Source organism: Leptidea sinapis, chromosome 11 (genome assembly GCF_905404315.1).
Source record: "Leptidea sinapis chromosome 11, ilLepSina1.1, whole genome shotgun sequence".
Taxonomy (NCBI): Eukaryota; Metazoa; Arthropoda; class Insecta; order Lepidoptera; family Pieridae; genus Leptidea; species Leptidea sinapis.
Window position 1 is genome coordinate 11,512,588 of NC_066275.1, and position 23,353 is coordinate 11,535,940.

Below are 23,353 nucleotides of genomic sequence, written 5' to 3' on the forward strand. Positions count from 1 at the left end.
TTGAAAACAAAAGAGTGCTGTCTTTACAATGTATTTATTTTAATATCTATATATACAATATACCTGAATAATAAAGCTCATTGAAAGAAATCAAAATTAAAGTTGAGGTTTACATATTTGTGATACTCTGTTGTCTAAAGAAACAGTAACATTTTAAATCCACAATAAGTTAATGATGTATGTATAGTGGAATATAAAAAAAGATGTGGTGTCGTGGGACACCAGGTAGGAACGAAGTTCCTTCGGCTAATTGTAAAAATATTTTCAAACAGAGAACGTGGCGCCATCTTACATGCCGTAGTAAAGTTACGTGGTCATCGAATGCATATTACCGCCATCTCTAGAAGGGTTTTTAAATTACAATACAGTTTAATGCAACCAAAATGTAATGTTATATAAATGTATGGAACAATTGTAGAGTTGCTGTACATCTTAATTTTTTTAAGTAATATTACATCTATTACTTGATTGCCAATGACAAGATTGTCAACCCTGCTAAGATTTCTTGCACTCACATAATAAAGTACATTAGAAAGAGAAAGGTATTATACACTACTCGCTTGTGTATACGACTGTCGCGCCTGCGCACGTCTCAATTAACGGTTTTATTCCACGGACTTTTTCTTACGGTTTTACTATCACATTTTTTTCAGTTCGGTCCCGCAGCAAAAACCCTATCTCCTCCAAGCCTGCCGTAAGGAACATCGTTCCAATATAAATTCGCATAGTATATAAGCTGTTACTACCAAACTAATACAACGGGGATTGCTCAGAGGAGCTGTTCGGGTTGATTCCAGCGGCCGAAATCCACCACCGGTTACGTGCAATGTACCCGCATCACGTTGACGTCTGGCATTCCACAACCGCGCGTTTTGCAAGAAATTTCTTGCCTCGCACAGCCACTTTGTGAAATCAATTACCGGCTGCGGTGTCTCGAACAGATACGACTTAGGGACCTTCAAGAAAAAAGCATACTCCCACCTTAAAGGCCGCCAACGCATTTCTTGACAACTGTTGTTGCGGATGTCCATGGCCGGTAGCCTCACCTCTCCCCATCCTGTGAGCCTCTTGCCCGTTTGCTCCCTCTTATATTTAAAAAAAACGTTTCGGATGTATTTCAAGTTTTAGTTGAAAGTATTAATTTATATTAAAGAATATCACATTACTGTGTTTCTGTGTGCGATGAGTCCGCAGTAGGTATAGTACTAGATTGGTGTTTATAGTCAATTTAGATGACCAGGTTATTAGAGTGCAGGTTAGTACTTAGAGGTTTGATCGTCTGACTCCAATTATACTTTAATACTGACCCCGTTTACGGTTCAAAGTAACTATTATTAGCGAACCTCCCGTACAGTCAACTACAAAAGTAGTGCATCTTATTTAGTATTACTCAGCGGAATAATGATAGTTGAAATTGCGTGTGTGTGTCTGTGTGTGTAACTTTGACGAGCAATCTGTTGATTTTGTGTCATTAAAGTATTTTTGATTTTTACACATAACACATAGATGGGCGGCGGCTATCGAAAGCAAGGGTGAAGGCCTGGCAGTTAGCCTGGATATATCGAAGGCCTTTGTTCGTGTATGGCACAAGGCGCTTCTCGCAAAACTCCCATCATTTGGGCTTCCCGAGAGCTTATGCAAGTGGACCTCCAGCTTCCTCACTGGGCGCAGCATACAGGTCGTTATCGACGGTTCTTGCTCGAATCCCAAGCCCTTGTACTCTGGAGTGCCTCAAGACTGTGTGCTATCTCCCACACTGTTTCTTCTGCATATCAATGATATGTTGGACACCTCCAGCATACATTGCTAGGCAGACGACAGCACGGGCACAGAAGACTCAAGTTTGCGCGTTTACCACTAAAAAACCCCTTTTGTCGTATCACCGCTCTTCGACAACACTTCCCTTACAGCCTCCGCTAGTATCGGAATACTGGGAGTCGAAATCTCGAGCGATTGCCAATTCCGCGGCCATCTGGAGAGCAAACCCAAATTGGCTTCGAAAAAACTGGGCGTAATAAATAGAGCACGGCAATACTTCAAGCCGGCCCACATTCTAGCGCTGTGCGGCTACCTGCGCTTTGTACATATGGAGTATTGCTGTCATTTCTGGTCTGGAGCTTGGTGTTGCGTAGAGTCATCGCTTCATTGTGTGTCTTCTACCGCATTTATCACGGGAGTGTTTCGAAGAGCTGTTTTACCTGATTACTGCCGCTGAATTCCACCTTCGCAGCATACGCCACAAGTTAGGATATCATCCCCTATCTATCTGAGAGGGGGCTCACAGGTAAGAGGCTCACGGGATGAGGAGAGGTGAAGCAACCGCACATGGACATCCGCAACAACAGGTGTGTCAAGAAATGTTTTGCCGACCTTTAAGGTCTCTCACCTATGCTTTTTCTTGAAGGTCCCTGAGTCGTATCTGTTCGGGAAGACCGCCGCCGGTAGTTGATTCCACAAAGTGACTTTGTGAGGTAAGAAATTTCGAACAAAACGCGTGGTTGTGGAATGCCAGACGTCTACGTGATGCGGATGGTACTTTGCACGTAATGTCCGGTGGTGGTATACGGCCGCTGGAATCAACCCGAAGAGCTCCTCTGGGCACTCCCCGTGATAAATGCGGTAGAAGATGCAGAGAGAACCCACATCTCTACGCAATGCTAAAGAATCAGGCCGATCGGAGATGACTTGATAGTCGATGATTCGAGCCGCTCTTCGTTCTATGCGGTCAAATGGAAGAAGCTGATACTGGGGAGCACCCGCCCAGAGGTGAGAATAGTACTCCAGGTGAGGCCGAATTTGCGCCTTATAAAGTTGCAGGCGGTGGCTTTTAGCGAAGTACTGTCTCGCCTTACTGAGTACACCAAGCCTTTTAGAGGCCAGTTTGATTTTCTCTTCCAAGTGACCACGGAATTCAACTTCGCTCGATATATCGACGCCAAGTATGCCAATACAGGCTGTGGCAGTTAGAGGAGTGTTCTCGAATCGAGGGGATACGACAAAGGGAGACTTTTTAGTGGTGAACGCACAAACTTGTGTCTTCTTGGGGTTGAATTGGACTAAATTTTGTCGACCCCATTCCGAGACTTTACAAAGCTTAGTCTCGATTTCAGACATAAGTTTGTTCCGATTCTCGTCGACGCTATCCCGGGACATGTTGGCACGGCCGGTGTTGGAAGCATACCCTGTGCTGTCGTCTGCATAGCAATGAATATTGCTGATTGGCAGCATATCTTTGATATGCAGAAGAAACAGCGTAGGGGATAGCACGCAGCCTTGCGGAACACCAATGTTTATGGGTTTTAAGTCGGAGCATGCACCGTTAATAACAACCTTGATGCTCCGATCAGCCAAAAAGCTAGTGACCCATTTGCACAACTTCTCGGGAAGCCCATAGGATGACAGTTTCGCTATAAGCGCTTTATGCCACACCCAATCGAAGGCCTTCGCTATGTCCAAACTCACCGCCAACGCCTCTCCCTTCGACTCAACCGCATGCGCCCATTTATGGGTGAGGTATGCAAGAAGATCACCAGCTGAGCGACCCTGACGGAAACCGTACTGGCATTCGCTGATCAGCTGGTGCCCCTCTAGAGCCCAGATCCCAAGAGCTGGCAGTTGATGATCGACTCCATTCCTTTGGAGTCGATTGGAGGTAATGGCAATGGGGCGGTAGTTGGACGGATCTGAGCGTACACCTTTCTTAGGGATCGGGTGCACTAAAGCCGCGTTCCATAATTTCGGGACTACACCTGATGAGTAGGAGAGCCGGAAAATACGGGTAAGGACCGGCGCCAGTTCCGGAGCAGGTGTCCGCAGCACTATCGGGGGAATGCCATCGGGCCCGCTCGATTTGTGAATGTCCGAGGTGAGAAGTGCCTTAAGCATGGTGCCATGCCGGATTTTAATCTCCGGCATGTATGACTCGCACCGCGGAATATGCGGTGATGGTGCACCTTGGTCAACCAGAGTCGAGTTGGACGCGAAGAAGGAGCCCAGGAGATCAGCTTTCTCTTTCGCGTCATGGGCCAGCGAGTCATCATCCCTGTGCAGTGACGGAATAGCTGGCTGGCAGAAGTTTCCTTGGACAGCCTTAGCGAGCGACCAGAACGCACGAGTTCCCGAGGGAAGGCGTGCAAGTCTCTCGCCAATTCTGCCAATGTGCTTCGACTTCGCGTCAGCAATAACTATTTTGAAGGACCTGGAGGCATGATTGAAGTGTTTTTTAAGTTTGCTGGAATTCACATCCTTAGATACCACCGCATTCATCCAAGCTTGATAGCACTTCTGCTTTCGACGAGAGGCCATTTTGCAGGAGCGGTCAAACCAACCACATCAGCAACAGCGTCAGTAGCGGCATCTGGATGACCCAGGGAAAACAGATCTGCCTCCACGCGTAGGATGCAAAAAAGCACCGCATCTCGTCCCATTCTGCTGACCTATAGTGCCACACGCGGTGACAGCCTAAGAAGCGGGGCCGTGTTAAGCGCGTGATCGGCACGGTGCTCCGGATCAGGCAGTGGTCCGACGATCCCAGAGGCGGGTCTTAAGGGTCTTAAAAACTTAATGATCATGCGGTCATTGGACCAGTGGTTGAATCATTGTAATTGCGAAGCCGAAACACCGCGAGGTCGAGGAATCGAATCTCATCCATGAAATATTTTTACAATTTAATTATTTGGTTTTTAAGCTATGTCATTAGCGAAGACTCTCCATAAGGCAATAGTTATACTTGTATTTCTTTGTTCTCATTGTCTATTGTATTATTGTAAATAAGAGTTATGACTTCGCCGTTAAATAAATCTACCTCCTGAATCTGCGATGAATACTGCATGGAATAATGGTGATAAATCGCCACCTAATTACGTTTCTCAAATAGCTAAGAGACGTCTGGAAGATTTAGATTTTTGTAGTTTAAACTTCTTTAGCGTTTATGTTAAACTCGCGTTAGCACAATCGAAAATTGATAAGACAGTCGTTGAAATTATGGATGAAAGTTTTGTTTTTCTGAGAGATAAACTTTTTAATGTAGAATAATTATGATTTATGAGTACGATGGCGCTAGTACTTTTATACTGATAAATAAAGTAATTCGTTCCAAATTATTCCCTAACCATTGCAAAATATTCAAAAATGCACAACGTTAATGTTCAAGTTTTCACTTCTGCCGGCACTCCCGGAGTGCAAACTGTTATTTTTTATGCTATCGAGGGGTTAAATATGCATAAAAAAGGGTAGCTACCTTCTATATGTCACATCAACTGAATCTCGTTCGCTAACAGCAATAAAACGAGCCTGATCCGAAATATTGTTATTTGATAATAATATCCTTTTGTGAATGATTTTGCACTGTGACTCATCCCAAAGCTTTTGTGATCGCATGTTTAAAGGGAAATTTTCACTTGGACAGGCAATTTTCCAAGCATTTTTAGCAGTCTCCGCATACACCAGTGGCAGGGACCCTAATGACGGGGACATAATTTTATCATATAAAGTGCTGACATTGTGAACAGAAGATAAGAATGCTGGTAAGTATATACTAGATATTTTTCTGATGCCAATTCCACCAAGACGAATGGGCAGAGAAGCCTGACACCAAGAAATATCAGACAATGAACAATTTAATATTTTTCATAGTAAATTTCGTAAAGAATCGTCCAAACTTGACAAAAGTATCTCATGATTCCAAAAAGGGCAACATCGGAGAACATTTGTTAGCTTGGGGACTAAAAGACAAAACCGAATTATATGATAGGCCATGTGTATGCATAGTAAGCGGTCTGAATATTGATCAGATTTTGAATTTTGTTCATTTATAGATATACTGAGAAAGATTCATCCAAAATTGGTGCACCTAAAAGGCGAAGAGATTGCTTTTCTATAATTTTTAAATTTGGGGCAATAATGTTGAATTGTATAATTATCGCATCTCTTCTATCAAAAGGTACCAAATCTGAGATAAGAAGTTCACACTATGAAAAATTTAGCTCTAAACCAATTTCATAAAACTTTTTTATCAAAAAACTGAGATCTTTTAGAACTGTATTTGTTTCATCTCCTAAAGTGCCGTCATCTAAGTACCACATATTTAATTTAGAGTTTAGTAAATTAATTAGTGGGTGTATAGCGAGACTGATTATTGCCGGTCCGAGTGGATCACCCTGTTGACAACCAGTTGAAGACTGGATAACATTGTCCCTATAAAATAATTTTGACTCCGAACCATAACATTGCCAAAGATAGCTAAATGTTTCTGAAATCGAATTTTGAATTTCTGTTAAAATGCTTGATCTACTTACAGAATTTTTTGTTGTTCAAAACCATTTTTGTTGCAAACATTTAAAACCTCCGATAAGTTTATCATTATCTTTGGTCTTATTAACCATAAAATATAATGTTATAATTGCTTTGTAATTGTTTAAATTATAAATGTTGGCTCGATATAAATAAAGTTTTTCTTAATAATATCAATTCTTGACAAATAATCCAAATATTAATTACAATCTATCGGAACTTATCAATGTCTGCCAGAACTCCCACCAACATTAAACCGATTTAACTATATAAATTACCACCACTAAAACTCTATAAATTCATAAGGGAACAAAATGTAGAGTACGTTTCTATTCTATACATACAAATCAAATTGTAGTGTCTGTTTGTAATATTGGAATAACCGTTTTTTACTATATACGGTACATACACCAAAATAACATTTTCTACAATTTTTGTCTGTCTGTCTGTCTGTTTGTTCCGGCTATTCTTTGAAATAGCTGGACGGGATTGACTAGACCTATTTTGACGGGACTTTTATTGGCAGGTAGCTGATGTAATAAGGAGTAACTTAGGCTACGTTTATTTTGGAAAAATACTTTTATTTTAGAAAAATAAAATAATGTTGCAATGTCCACGAGACGGTCTAACTCTAAAAATAATTTATATGGCAAAACCACGTTTGCCGGGTCAGCTAGTAGATAATAAAATCATAATAAAGTAAAAAGTTCACGTTAAATAATAAGGAATAATATAAATTTAAGGAATGCTTTCTGTGGGTTCTAAAAACAATACTAAATTCAAAAAATACTATGGAATTTTTATCGGTTTGTCCGTTTTTACGTTTGTTTATTTATGCTAGTTGCGGCCGGCAGCTTGAAGAATAGTAAATATTTTTACCAGCGATGTTGTTGGCTACATTTTTAATTAATTTTTAGTTTTATATGTTTGAGGGCTGAGGTTTACCAGTGGGAGGCTATTTTGCACAGGATGCCGGCTAGATTATGGGTACCGCAACGGCGCTGCTGAGAAGCAGTAATGTGTAAACATTATTGTTTCAGTCTGAAGGGTGCTGTAGCTAGTGAAATTAATGGGCAAATGAGACTTAACATCTCATGCCTCAAGGTGACGAGCGCTATTGTAGTGCTCAGATCTTTTAGGTTTTTCAAGAATCCTGAGCGGCACTGTATTGTAGTGGGCAGGGCGTATCAATTACCATTAGCTGAACGTACTGCTCGTTTGGTCCCTAATTGTCATAAAAAAATGTTTGCGGTCGGAATAATTTTGTAATCTGTTCTTTATTTAGACTGACTATTAATAAACGTGGCTATTATTTAATATGCGTTCTCTAATCAAACCCTTTAAAATTTCGGGATGTGGAAGAAAATGTAAGTTGTCCTCAAATGGTCCATTTCATTTCATTATTATTATTATCCGGGTAGCTTAGCCACAATAGTAACTAAATGGTTTAACTGTTGTAGATTGCATAATTATCCCTAAAGACGCATGGCTTTAAGGCTTTCAATTATTTTACTTAAAGTAAACATCGGTTAACTTGATAAAAAAATACTATGACAAAACTCTAATAAAATACGGCACGAAGCCCTCTTAGATCCAATAAGCAGTTCAAAGACACAAAATGATAAGTATTTTACAAACATTATGAAAAACAGTTTCAATAAAATACCTACTGTTGTAGGTAGGACTGAAGATAACACAATATGCGTATATTATTTGCGAACTTCTAAAAACATTGATAACATATATTTAGAATTACTTACTTGAACATATCTGTTATGCGACCGATTGGTGTTGGTGTTGTTTCGTGAGAGTTGTCTATGAGCTGAAGATTTTTTCATCACTCGAAAACAAATACGAATTTGCTAATTATCCGTAACACTATTATAAACCACAGTTGTAGTAATGATGAATATAAATAAATTTATTCGAAGTTATAGATTTGGTTTGGTTTATGCGTGTGTCGGGTATTGGGACACGAATACTTGTGTTGTGTTTGAAAGCACTGAGCCGTGAGCCATACAGTCTCCATGACTAAATAATAGCTTCGGATTACGAACTCATCCTGCTGACAACTCGATGAAATTACAATAAAGGTTTTAGTTTTTTGTTTTGGTATTATTCCTGTGCATTCATTTACTGTCATATTCCACAAAACTAACTTTGTGTTACTGATTTAAGTGATAGAATTCTGATGGGAATTCTTAATACTTTTACTCCACTGTGTTGAATGAACTGCCGGTTGTAGTGATACGACTTATGGAACTCCAAGCTTTGAGGTCACTGTCACCTTAAAGGTTGGCAACACATGTTCAGCTCTGGTATTTTTTTATTGAAGAGGAGGACAAATGAGCGTACGGGTTAACCTGATGTTAAGCGCATTCACTCTTGCAACACCAGAGGAGTCACAGGAGCGTTGCCGGTCTTGTAGAAAAGAATACGCGCTTTTTTTGAAGATACCCATCTCGTATCGTCCTGGAAACGCCGCTCAAGAAAGCTCAATCCAGCTCGGTTGTACGTAGAAGAAAGTTCCTTGAAAACCGCACAGTGCGGTTTTCTATCCAGATGTTGGGGATGATTAGTAGCGTGTCGTGCTAAGGCGGAATTCGGCGGCAGGAATTAGGTCAAACAGCTCTTCGGTACACTCTCCGTGATAAACGCGGTAGAAGACACACAATTTTTATTGCTCACAATACTACAAAAAATTTCCTCCAGTTACTGGCGCTGTAACGCACTGCAATGACTATGTGCTAGCTATCATTTCAAAACATGTATCCATATTTTCACAACAGTCTGTCTGGGGTACTTACTAAGACTTGTAGTATTAAATTTGCAGTGGCCAGTTATTGTCCTGGATAGAAATCTTAAACAGATCTCTGCTCAAAGAAACCACATTTTCACCTGGAGAAGGTTATGTTTGTGACCTTCCATTTCACTCTTATCTCGTATGTGCCGAGAGACATAGAAACACACAAATTTCTCGATGTTCATTTTATGAAAGTGACACGTGTCTAGGTATTGCATACAAAACTGTACCGTAAGTTTAGTAAACGGGCAATGAGTGCTTGACACTAGAGTCCTATTATAGAGCCTCAACGCGTAACTTAATTCTTGTGGTAAAATAAAAAGGAATGGTTATTCTTTGTGAGACGAATGTCGCCGTACCCTTGCAACTCGCCCGATATTGAGTGATTTGTGTTGGTGTGCATAATGCAATACGAATAAATGAAGTATCACTTAGTAAGCAAATGACCGCAATATATTTTATTAAAAAAAAACAACTGTTTAGTTTAAAAAAAAGTATTGATTGGTAAAACTGCAATTTGTGAAAGAGATATACTGAATTACACCACAACACAGTAATAGAACAGTATTTTAACTTCATACTGGAACGCCCGAATCGACGCACGCACACATACACACGATTTATGCGGCCGCTAAGCAATCTTGGGAAGACAAAACTATTAAGTGCCACGCCGCTCGAGACTGGTCGTTGTCAGAGTTAAATTAGTTTCCCCACGCCGTCCACGTCGTCAATCTTTTCGTGTGTACCGCCCCTAGCGGTCCGCTCAGACGTGGGTTAATTATCAAAAGAGACTGCTTAGTTATGCTACTGTTTTTTTAAGTATACAGTATTATGATTACACGTTGCTTCTTGTCCACCGCTCCGATTAATACTAAATTACTAAGCATCCCCAGAAGATGTTGATCTTCCAAATTCTGGTAGACTTTTCCGCAAAATAGCGCTTAGTTTAATCAATGACTAGAATAAAGTTTAGAATTAGTTGCAGCGATTTGTATATGTAAGTATGTAGTTAGTAGAAATGAGACTTGTTCTTTTTAGTCCTCGCTCAATAAGATCCATACCATTTGCCATTAAACTAAAGTTTGCATTTATTCATGACAATACAAAACATATTATATACATAGTAAAATTAACAGATTAAAAATAGGATGTCATAAAATGGACACCCACTCAGCATTTTTGGAATTGTAATATTTATCACTCCAATTCCAACACTGGTTTTCATTAAGTACCTACCATTAGTAAGTAGTAGGTACGTATGTTGCATACTGGGTGCGTGTGGTGTTGTGGCCATACTATACGGGCGGACGTCGGCCTAATCTTCTCATTGCGACTGACCCCACCGCTGGGGCCACGGCGCAGGCAGCCGCAGGACAAACGTAAATGGTTATTTAAGGTCAATGTTAAATGTTAATACACATTACACTTATATTGACATAATCAAACGCGCCCAGTGGGAGGCTCCTTTGCACAGGATGCCGGCTAGATTATGGGTACCACAACGGCGCCTATTTCTGCCGTGAAGCAGTAATGTGTAAATATTACTGTGTTTCGGTCTGAAGGGCGCTATAGCTAGTGAAATTACTGGGCAAATGAGACTTAACATCTTGTGTCTCAAGGTGACGAGCGCAATTGTAGTGCCGCGCAAAATTATTGGGCTTTTCAAGAATCCTGAGCTACAATGCATTGTTTTGGGCAGGGCGTATCAATTACCATCAGCTGAATATCCAGTTCTCGTCCCGTATTTTCATAAAAAAAAAACAAGTACTTTTCTTACTACTACAAAGTTGAGGTTTATAGGTACCTAAGTCATCAACAAATTACGAGCTCACTTCATAGTAGATAATACGAGATCAGTGCCTATGAATATTTAAATTGAAAATATTTGTATTCATAATAGGATATTATGAAGTCGCTTATTGAACGGCGAACCACTCATTCTACAATTTCCTCTAATCCTGAGACCAAATGAAACTTAGCGGGCTTCTTCTTTTGTTATCTATAAAATTACGATACAATCTGAGGGTGGTCGCTCTATTCAAAATCTGTCCTATCATTAAGAAAGTCATTTATGTTATAGTAACCTTTACCACATAAACAAATACGAAAACGAAGCCACCACTACATGGAATGGAAATACTTTATTTTTTATCTTAAAAGGGCTAACGAACAAGTGATGCAGCTATTGAAAACCAGCTGCCCATGGATATCCGCAATTCCAGATGTCAAAAGATTGATGATCCATAACAGTGCACATCCTCCGAACACTCCTCGTGGTACCTTTATGCAGTGGGCCATACAAAGAAACCTTGACGCAACGGCAAAATTCAAGATGATTGGAGATGACTTGATCGTCGATGATTCAAGAGACTTTATTTAATAATATTATAACCTATTAAAAATCATAATAACATTTAGGTTCCTTTACGGTACTAATCTCTAGTTAACTCATTCGTCAATTCATTTTGTGTACTATAACGTATATTTTATTAGTAGGTACTTGCGGATATTAATCGAATGGCTTGAATTAGTTTTAATTTATTGACAGCATACTCTGAAGTTATATTCATTAACCCGGTAGATACTTTCCTCTAAATCGTTATGCAAGCAGTTTCCATCCGCTTGCGGATCTCGTCCGCATGCGTTTACTCTGAACGCTTCTGCTCACAAATCCGAGTTTCGCACGCGTGATAGGATTCCTATTTCTATTCCTATCATAGGAAACACAATATCATGTATAAAAAAATAGGAAGCGGACCAAATCCGCTCTTAGGTATAACCACATTAAATTTGGTTATTATTAATTATCCAATAAAGTTGCTGCATTTTCTATAACTCACGGTGTGTTGAAGGATATTTTCATACAGAGTGGAGTTATCCTTAAAAATAAGAAAAATAAATGGTTTTCTGTAAACTTGGTTTACGGACGATAATCTTACGTGATAACGTCGTAAGAAAACATCTTTTCAAATTATCGTTAATATGAATTATAATAACTTTTTAGTCAAAATTGTAACATAACCTATAATTACTGCACTGGCCGACCGATGCTCCTTTTTTAATAATTATATATTTTATAATATTTTTATAAAGAAGAAATATATGAAGTTTTTTTTAGATAAAAGTAAATTACTGTGCGTTTGATAGCCTCAAATGGGCATTCCCCTTTATAATGTATTTACTATTGGACTCGCGGCGGTCTTCCGCGAAAATGACAATAACAGGAAAAGAAAAATGGACGAGGAGAGAGTGAATCCAAGCGGAATGGGAAGAAGAAAGGAAAAATATAAATAAACAATAATTATTTCCTTTCCTTTTTAAATTTCAGAATCTCATTAATTATGTAGGTATTTTAAATTTCTTAATTATTATTTAGTTTCCAAACACACTGTATGTATATAAATATGCATGAATTCATTTCCATAGATAATCTCTTCATAGTAAAATGTAGGTCAAAAATTTCGAATGTTAATGTTATCTAAACTGCAAAATAACGTGTTGAGTAATTTGCGACATGCTATATAACTTCCTCGATATCCCAAACAACGCACTCTGCGAGTTAAGCCGCTCAAGTGCCTCGATTTTTTTATAAACGCAACACTAAAACAAACAAACGTAAACAAAGCACAACACCGTTGGTCGTTAAATCACAGCTATTGTGTTCCAGCACCAAATTTGTATAATTGATTTTTTTTTTCTGAGTTAAAAAAATCGCAGTCCCTGAAGTCGCGCTTAGAAATCAATTATAATAATCCTTAGGAGGTCGCACAAGTAGGCACAAAGTGTCACTGCCTACGGTAGCGCGTTACGAAATAATATTATGGAAAATTGATTTATTTAGGTAAATTATATATTGAAATTAGTTCATAATTTATCCTTTAATTACATTGTGGTGTGAAATTATTGAAAACACGTGCACGTGCACCGGGTCCTATAAATACAGCCGCACGGTCGACACTTGAGTCCTGTACAAAACCATCGTACGGCCCATACTGTCATACGCAAGCGTCGTTTTCGCGCACACCCGACCGAGCTACTTACGTCGTTTGCAAGTAGTTCAAAATAAATTCACGCGCATGGCAACCGGAGCCCCGTGGTTCATCCGAAACGTTGACCTTCACCGCGACCTAGAGCTTCCGACAATAGCTCAACACTTTAAAGAGATCTCGCGACGCTTCTTTGACAAGGCACCTAACCATCCCAACATCTTGGTTAGGAAGGCATGCGGTTACACCCCCCTTCACCATAGTCTCAACCCAATAAGACGTCCCAGACACGTAATGGTAGACCCGGATGACGACATCACCATCGCGAACGCGACACCCACACAAACACCGACACAGACACGCATATACCGCCTTCGCAGGCGTAGGTGCGGTCAACCACCGCAAACCACTGGCACTCGTCGCTCTGACGATGGCCAGCGGCCCGCACCCTAGATACACCACACATTGTTTTGATACCCGACGAGACGTTAGTCCTCGTCCTGTAATCGCTTCACTACACTCACTAACACACGGACTGACTGACGGACTGACATACACCACTTACACAATCACAAACACACTCCACAAACAGACACAAACACAAACATACATGCACACAAACATTTACACTACGTACATACATACAAACACACATACATACAATCATAAACACATACATACACACTTACGTACATTACACAAAACATCACCACACTCGCCGGCGAGTGTGTTCTTATCATCTTTCATCTTCATTTTCATTTTCATTCTCTCTCCTTCCCACAAGCACACAGCCGATCTGAGGTTCGAGTCTCCTTAGGAGACGCCCCGCGACTGTTGTTGCGTAGTCTTTGCGGCCTCTACGGCCCACGTCCTACTTCGCTGTGAAAGCCAGAGCTGCTAACAGCACAGAGGAGGTTTTAGTCGGTATGGGGTGTCCGCTTGCGCGGACACTCGAGTCCGACATATTAAATACGTAAGGCGTAAATACGTAACAGTATTTCCTCCTCTCAAAAAAAAAAAAGACACTTGAGTCAGTCGTCCTCGGGCTGTCGTACGGTACGGACCTCTCTGGGACATTGTAACGCTGCCCGTTGAATAAACAAAATAAAATAACTACTCGTGTAGTTTTCTTTAGAAGAACAAATGAGTGATCTTCAGCAAGATAGCAATTGTGATGTCAACAGTAATGACGTCACACCTATTAAAAACAATACAGAGGTTCTTTCCTCGTCATTATTTTTGACTTTATTTCTTTATGATTACGATTATTTAGCTTAACCCGTGTCTTTATTTTTTGTATACATTGTAACACCACGCTGTATACCTACTTACTAATACTTGTTTAAGAGGAATGGAACTTGAGCAAATAAAAAACAAATATATTTGATTTAGATTTATTCATAAAACATGAGTTACAACAAATGGCATCTTAAAAACAAAACCTTATCTATAAAATAGTAAAGCTGCTCACTGATTTCATCGTGTACTTACTTGATGTCCTAATACTTGAACCAACAACTCTATCACAACATATATTATTAGATTACCTACGTGCAATCATGAACAGTCGTAGTAAATGGAGAAAATCATTCGTAAAACAATATAAAGTTGTTCAATACTATTACTTACTAATCTATTGTGCAATTGTCTACAACCATTTGTGTATAACCGCAGATCAGGCAATAGTAGACTTGTACTAACAGTTGATTCAAGTATAAGTACAAATAATAGTATAAATAATAATAATAAAAGTTTGACTTGCTCAATGACAATCCGAGTGTATAATTTTGATCTCAAAAGCGTTTGAATATAAGAAAATACTGAAAAGGAAACGTGAGTGCAATCTACAACTAACGCAAGACCAGGCGCGTCAGAACAAGGGTGGAACCATAGATAATTTATACGTCTAGATACTTGCTGCTAGACAACTGATAAAAACTTATATATAAATTCAGTGTGCGTGACAAGCTACGTCATACACTTGCGATTTGTATGTCACTTTGTCTTAGTGTCCATGCATTGCTCTAAGTAGAGGTTAACTGTTAACCTCTATTATTATTTTTTCGTTTTCACAGCTGTCATAGTCTATCTAGACGGATAAATGATCTAAAGGTGGAACCTTAGCAATTAGCGTGTCCAATTCCAAATATAGGTACGCACGGAGTATATAACGAAGTTCAGATTATGTATTGAAATCTTATAATTTAAGTACATCGTGTTGCTTCTCTCGATTCTAGTATCGTAGTAGTAAAACGGATGTGTGTAACATTCATAATAACATTGTAACGTGATCGTGTATACCTAACTTACTAGAAGGCGACTTAGTGCTTATTTGTGCTATTTAGAATTATGCCACGAAACTTAGCCGATTAACCACTGCCCAAGTTGTAAAGTGACTGATTAAATTAAATAATTAATGATAATTAATATGCTATATATTTTCGTTAGTATAATAATGTCACTTATACAATAGGTTCAGTATTTTAAATGATTTCAAAGCAACCTTACAAAATTATGACCTTAACTACTTTGGCAGTGGTTAGTGCAATATTACCTTATAACAACAGTGTCTACACGTAACTGCTACATTATCCTGAGTTCATTTATCGCACTATTTATATACTGTTTGACTATCTGATCAATTATTAAGCTACCAGTTTAGAATTAGTTAATGTAAATAGCAAAAGCAAAACAATATCAAAGAGATCTTAAAACTACAAGTCCATTCATACTGAGACATTTTATGACATAATCATGGAATAACCTAACAGTAATTTACAAATAAATAAGAAACAAAAACAATTTGTTCACGATAATCACTTTATAAGGCGCGCAACCCGACTCACGATTTCATTTATTGTATGGTCGTATATAAAGTTATATAATTATTATTACGTGTGCATATTGACGAAGAAATTTTATCTTTGGGCCTTTTCAAATGCGTCAAACATGAATGAAATCGATAAACACAATATTAACCAAATATATTAATAATTTTAAAATTTATCAACCAACCACCTTAAGTAAATTATATACAACCTATTCGAATACAAAATAGAAAAAATAGAGAGATTTTCAGTGTACAATCAAATAAAAATTCAATGCATAGTTAAACCAACAAAATTGAGGGTTTTACTAAGTGACCAGAGAAAAATGAATGTTACAAGAAATACTTAATGTTAATACATAATAAATCATAATTAATACATAATTATGATTGTAACATTACCATAACAACCGCCATACAACAATGTCTAACCATTATAAAAACTTTCAACACTCAACATCAATCCGCACCACTGGTCGTTCGTTCTATACTATATTAATCTAGTCATTGAAGTTTTAATTACAACAATATTAGCCTATATAAAAATATATATATAACTAATTTATGATATATGGAAATATTTTTTGCTGTGTTATAAACAGTTAAAAGCACAATAAAAATCATATAACTACGAGATTGAATAATCTAAAATAAGATTACACTTACTTGAATAAATTTAATGTATAAATATTAACCATTTAAATAATAATAAATACTTAAATAAGTGACGACAAAATACTCGTCGGGTTTATAACACTTTTTCTTATATTACAAAAATATCTGATCTGACCAAGATACAAAATATCTTACTTAGCAATATTATTTTTACAAACTGATAAGAGATTCCTTTTCTTGGTGTGTTCTTACCCTTTTGCAACCGTTATTAGGCCCATCCCTTTTATTGTCACTAAATCTCAATTTATTAAGGAATGTCAACGTACTTTCACTCTTTCATTTAAATGAAATTTTATTGTTTGCTAACAAACACAAAACTACTAATTTCATTCGTGATAAATGCATAGTTCCCTGATTAACAACTATCTAATAAGTGATTATTTCAATATTGAAAAATATGATTACGCGATTTATTTACATAAATTAACATTGACAATAATAATCGAGTCACTGTCACTAAACTATGACGTTAGCCCTAATATGATATAATAATCTTATTGCATAACTATAATATGACGAGCCCTTTCTAAAGTATTCGATACCAAAGATTTTCTTGCTTACATTTTATATAATACAAATTTGTAGACCATTTTTTATTTCGAATATTTATTTTATTTGGCATATCAATGGTACCATTTTAAAGGAATTGTATAATGTGATGTGAAGACAAGGCGGAGTTAACTTGCAGTTTAAGGTCTTTGAAAACATAGCATACTGCATAATCTCATTCGTTCTATATATATAATTGTTCTTTAAATTAATTGTAACATCCAAAATCCTTCATTGATACTGACAATGTAAGGCCTCAGTTCACGTTGCTGGGTATCAGAACACACTATATTATGCTTCATAAGCGTACTTTAGAGTGATACTGTATTGTTTCGTTCGAGTTTTATTGTATGTATGTATTATCATTTAAAACAGCATATAAATCGTTACAGACAAAATTACGTTTTTTTTTTGTACATAACAATTATGCCGCAACGATCAAGCTCTCGACGAGTAAAGTTTGTGCCACTTAAAAAGAGCAATTAGCTAAGTGACTAATACCCACGACATTGTAATGACAGTGTGTTAAGTTTTGTACGGGCGTACTTCCTTACGACCAATACCGCGACAAGTGGCACGTCTCCCCATATTTCACAACAAATCTTTTTTATGACAATAACACGACGAGCAGGACGTTCAGCTGATAGTAACAGATACGTCCTACCTATTTTAATGCACTCACACTTTATATTTTTGAAAAACCCAAATATTCTGAGCGGTACAATGATTGCGGTTGTCATCTTGAGACATAAGATGTTAAGTCTCATTTGATCAGTAATTTCACAGGGGATCTTCACACACTAATCTTTACTTATTACTGCTTCATGGCAAATAGGCGTTGATTGCGTAGGTTTCTTTGCTAGAGCTCCTTTTATGTGGCAGGAACTACTCATTACATCATCTGTGCTAGGTGCGGGTCAGAAAGCGGAACGGTTACCAATTAAATTAATAAACGAAAAAAAAAAACAATTAAAAATATGTTATGTGATAATTTGACTTTTGTGGTGATTCTCTTTCTTTACGCAGAAGTACAGAGATAATGTGACATGGTATACATGTTTAATACGGCTGTGTATGATGATTTATTAGCGGTCTGAATGCTCAACAGTCAGGTTGCAATAACAACAAATTGGTCAGTGTACAAACACTACTGCCGATTAATTTAAGATCTGTGTTCCTGAGAGCGTTCGCCTTTTAGGCCGGTCCTATATTGGAAGCGGAATTTCTCCGGTCGGGACTGAACAAAACAAAGTACTCGCCTCGAGGAGAGGGAACAAGTGTGAACTGGTCTGACAACGACTAAACAGGTTTATTTTTCGTCTAGTCCAGACTCCAGACGAAACATCGACATCTTTCCTCGTCGAGAGTTCACAAAGTACTGACGCTGGATTCTGCTTTGTTTGTCCGCTCTCGTCTAGCTGTTGGTCTGGTCCGGCCAGACCGAGTCCGCATCCAGTGGAGGGCCGGCCTTACTAAGAGCGGGTGAGTTATAAGACAGGCGGTAGGTGTGGTCAGGGGGGTGCAACTTCCCTACATTGACACATGATAAGAATTTGCATTGAAAGTGCTGCCATCTATTCTATTAGGTACGCTGCAAATTCATCACGATTGCGATTATTTTGCATACATGATAAATGGATAGATGGAGCTAGTGTTAGCAAAAACGCACTTAAGTTATTTATTAAAACAAGACTTGTCTATCATGTGGTAATCGAGGTGATAAACACGTTTAAGATTCCACAATTTCAAATAAAGAACAAACTACGATGTTAATCGATATCGTAATACGTAATCAGTACGGTTTACAACAATAGAAAAAGTATAAACATAATGAGCGCTATCTAGCGACTGTAGTCGGTACCCGGGACGCTACGGGTGTAATAAAAATAACGCAGCGCCATCTCTTGGCCGGGTACACTGAGTTTTACATAATAAAAATATGAGTGGCAGATCAGAGAGTATATAGTGTATTATCTCCGGGTGTGTGTCGTCAGTCGCTGCAGGCCAGACAGCGGTGCGGGTCGCGCGGTCACGAGCGAGCGGCGCGCACCCTGCGCGCGGGGCGGGGCCGGGCCGCCAGCAGGTAGGACGCGTCGAGCGCGGGGCGGCCGCGCGCGGCTCCCGCTCGCAGCAGGCGCCGCCCTATCTCGTTGACGCGCGCCTTCTGCTGCTCGCGCCGCTGGCTCGCCGGCACCTGCGACACGTAACCCCACATCACATACACCGTCTACAGACACTGTCACAGCCGAGAGGGGCTCCTTTGCACCCGATGCCGCCCGGATTATGAGTCCCCCGGCGGCGCCTATTTCTGCCGTGAGCCAATAATGTGTAAACATTACCGTGTTTCGATCTAAAAGGCGCCAGAACTAATGATATTACTGGGCAAATGAGACTTAACATCTTATGTCTCAAGGTGAACGAAGAATTTTTGAATTTTTCAAGAATCCTGAGCGGCACTGCATTGTAATAGGCGGGGCGGATCAATTACCATGCTGATCGTGCTGCTCGTCTCGTTCCTTATTTTCCTAAAAAAAACTGTATAAATGTAAAAATTTTTGAACCCGAATACCCGCACACTTTTATTACATATATAACCCCTCTTATAACGTGCCAAAGTGCAAAATTCTCACATAATGAGAAGTGGTAAAACAAACGCCCATCGACATCAGCAATAACAGGTGGCAAGAAATACGTTATCGGAAGTTTGCTCTACTCTTGAAGATCCCAAATTAATATCGATTCGTGAAAACAGCAGCCGGTAATTGATTCCACAAAGTAGCTATGCGAGACAAGAGATATCCTACAAAACACGCGATTACGATCAATGTGATACGGGTGGTATCTAGTCGTGAAATTAAATCGCTCAAATCAACCCGAACACCTCCTCTAAACACTCCCGTGATAAATGCGGTACACTAACACAAACTGACATACAAATCGAGAGTATAAAACGTAACTTGACACTCACAATAAAATAATAAACCAGACCTGCTTTTAAAATTTACTCCTTAAGAATCGGTTTTCATATAAGGCGCCCGGTATGAGAAAAATATGGAGAGTAAAACCTACTCATCAAATGGAATGATAACGTTTTTGGTACGCATCATTTCTCGGGCAGCTTTCACTTTTCAGTTGTGTATGACTATATTTGATATACAATATGTTGTAAAAAATGTAAATAAAATAAAAATATATATACAATAAAAGCTCATTATTCGCGCTTCCTTCATTCGCGTTTTCACTATTCGCGTATTAAAAAATTGTGACCCAATTCCTATATTCGCGGCTAAAAATTTATTTATTCGCGTATGCAATCAGTATACAATACATGCATATTAAAAATAATAAGAATAATAAGAATTCCAACTTAGCCAAAATTGCAAATGGAATAGGACGAGATGGGTACGGACAGATAAAATAAAATGACATTCAGGAATTGCTTGAAATGCAAGATAAAAATTAGACTTATGAAAAGTCCTAATGAAAGCTTAAAAATGGCAAATAAGCTTTGTGATTTCTTTATGAAAATTGATCCGTCTATGGAACGAAGTCTTATTTTTTAGAGGCAAATTGCTAATGCCAGTGCTGAATATCAGTTTGAACTGAAGGACCTTTTAAAAATTTCCAAGCACGAAAACATTACGAAATTCTTTAAACCGTTGCCGTTGTTAATTATAATTAATAAGTATGGTCAAAAGCTTCAATTAAATTGTTTTTTTATATGTTTGTTTTTTATTTTGTCACCTAGGAACATATCCCCTATAATCCCATATAAATTACCATTCCGTATTCACGGTTTCTGTATTCGCGGCATATTTACGGAACATATACCCCGCGAATAAAGAGCTTTTACTGTATTCTTAAGAATTTTCATTAATGCGTTTATTTTTACCCTTACATATGATGTCGATCTTTTTTAATTGATACGCTTTTATTAGCTTCTACTATATGTCTGTTTGTAACCGATTCCATTGGACTTGATTTTGCTTACTACCTGTTCAAACACAATCGTTCTTGAGGAGTAAACTCCAGTCGTGCGTCAGAGCTGACACACACAGTTTTTTTATCAGTTGCCTAGCACCGAGAGGCTCTATCTAGACATATAAATTATCTAAGCATACATATCAGCTTGACCCTACCACAGTGGTGAAACAGCTCATTAGATGTTGGCTTGGCCTTTCTTTCTCTATTTGGTGCTAATCTACGCTAATTACTTCAATCTTGTTGTTTCTAAGCATGGAAGTCTTGCTACATGCAAACTTCTAAGACGAATGGTCTTCTCGGCATCTGGTTCTCCATACGAATACCACCTTTATTGCCTTACCGTTCCTGTATTACTATTAAAAGGAGATTATCCGCTACACCATACCATTTCACGCCCATGCTATGAACGAATCAAGCAACTACGAAATTGACACTAGGCCAACTAGAACATTTCATACAATGTTTAATACTAATACATTTAATACAAAGTATATTTTGTATAAACATGTTCCTAGAGATGTCCTTGTCTGTATTTAGTTTTGTAATGCCGTGCTACTCCGCTCAACTGTCACTGTTAATATCTGATGACGCCGCTTATTATCATCTGTGCTGTAGTATTAAATAAAATATTACCGTTAGTGAATCTGTCCAAAGTTCAAGATGAAACTATATTACATCAACGCGGGATCTAGGTCTGTGAGGCGTTTTTCACCCTTCGACTTCCATTGTTCCATGTACCATTAGTTAATAGCAGGCCTGTCTCACTCCACATGTTGGTATTGAAATTGTGAGCACGCGCGGCGGCCACGCCAGCGTGGCTATACAGCAGGGGCTCACGAGTGCTAACGAGCGAGCAGTGACGCACGCTCGAGCTTTGTTCATCACTTACTTCACCGATCCGAGGGATCTTTTAAAAATGAAGAAACATAAGAAATGCAAAGCATTTAAATGGTCCAAATTTTGTGATCCAAATTTAAAAGTTTTAAGACTACTTACTTCCTAAAGACGAAACCTTTTTAGATTACCTTAACTGATTAGATCCCAATCCCATTAGAACGTTAAGGAGTAACAAATATACACAGAAACCAATAAATAAACATACAAACTGTCTCCTTTTTAATATGAATATGAATTTTGATAAAAAAAACGTGAAAAACTTCCAACTGAACAAATCTTGATAATAATAATAGAAAATAGGGTCAGATTGACAAACGTAAAACTCATAGCAACCATCTTTTTATCAGGGTTTAAAAAATACCTAACTCCTACTCCACTGATGTCACTGTCCAAATTGGGTTCTAAATTTAAAACACACAGCTTAAAATGAAAAAATGTTTACATTGCTACCTATTGACCAATAATACACACACCAAAAAAGTCTAAGCAACATGCATGATTTTACAAATTTACCATTTATATTAATCAATTTCTAAGTCTTTATTCACTCAAAGTGCATAGGTATGTAAACTTTTTTGTTATTGATGACATACTGGCTGGATGTAAAAAAAAATCGATTTTGTTTTGTTTTTTTCATAAGATCAAATGAAAGGGAATTTGTTTGAATTTAAGTGCGTTTTTATTGCTACGTCTTGATTTTTTTAATTTTACCAACTATTTAAATAAAGTTAGGGACAAAATTGAATTGTTAGATATTCTTTACGTCATGGAGCGACGTCATTTGACGGCTAATGAAATGCAAAGAGCTGTAGGGATGTTGCAAGCGGGAAGTAATCAATCTCAGGTATCTCGGCATTTTGGCATTTATAGAAGTGTTATTTGTCGTCTTTGGCAGCGCTACAATAATACAAGGGAACCCGCTGAACAGCATTCAGGCCGTAAAAGGAGTACAACCACTCGGCAAGAACGGTACATACAACTGACTGCAAGACGCCAGTCGATGTTAACCGTTCGAGAGATAAGTTTGAGGCTACAAAATTCTAGTGGTATTGATGTAACTCTCCAAACTGTGCGAAATCGACTTCATGAGTACGGCCTACGAGCTCGACGCCCAATTAGGTTCCCACCGATACGTCACGGGAGTCTCGCTCGTCGAAATGAATGGTGTAGAGATCGCAGAACATGGACCCAGGAACAATGGGATAAAATTATATTTTCCGATGAGTCGCAATTCGGGTTTAGGCCTGATACAAGAAGGGTGCAAGTGTACCGTCGGCCCGGAAATACTGAAAGGCTCAGGTGCATTCAGGAAGTTCATCTGAACAGTTATAGTATGGACGG

The 23,353-nt window shown here is 38.5% G+C and overlaps 2 protein-coding genes across 6 annotated transcripts in view; both read right to left on the reverse strand.

Annotated features, from left to right (window-relative positions):
• Nucleotides 1–8,207, reverse strand: part of LOC126966850 (synaptic vesicle glycoprotein 2B) — a 78,330-nt gene extending 70,123 nt beyond the window's left edge. Inside the window, exon 1 of the mRNA XM_050811116.1 lies at nt 8,052–8,207. The gene's annotated coding sequence lies outside the window, so the exon portion shown is untranslated. The remainder of the gene's footprint in view (nt 1–8,051) is intronic.
• A 6,253-nt stretch (nt 8,208–14,460) lies between these two features.
• LOC126966829 (uncharacterized) overlaps nt 14,461–23,353 on the reverse strand; it is a 93,134-nt gene continuing 84,241 nt past the window's right edge. For 2 of the 5 annotated variants that reach the window (XM_050811082.1, XM_050811083.1), the window contains exon 23: nt 20,549–22,022. In XM_050811082.1, the coding sequence (XP_050667039.1) occupies nt 21,804–22,022 (219 nt within the window). In that variant the 3' untranslated portion in view covers nt 20,549–21,803. Of the gene's footprint in view, nt 19,326–20,548; nt 22,023–23,353 lie in introns of those variants that run through there. The other 3 variants (XM_050811085.1, XM_050811086.1, XM_050811084.1) reach the window with 2 other exon arrangements.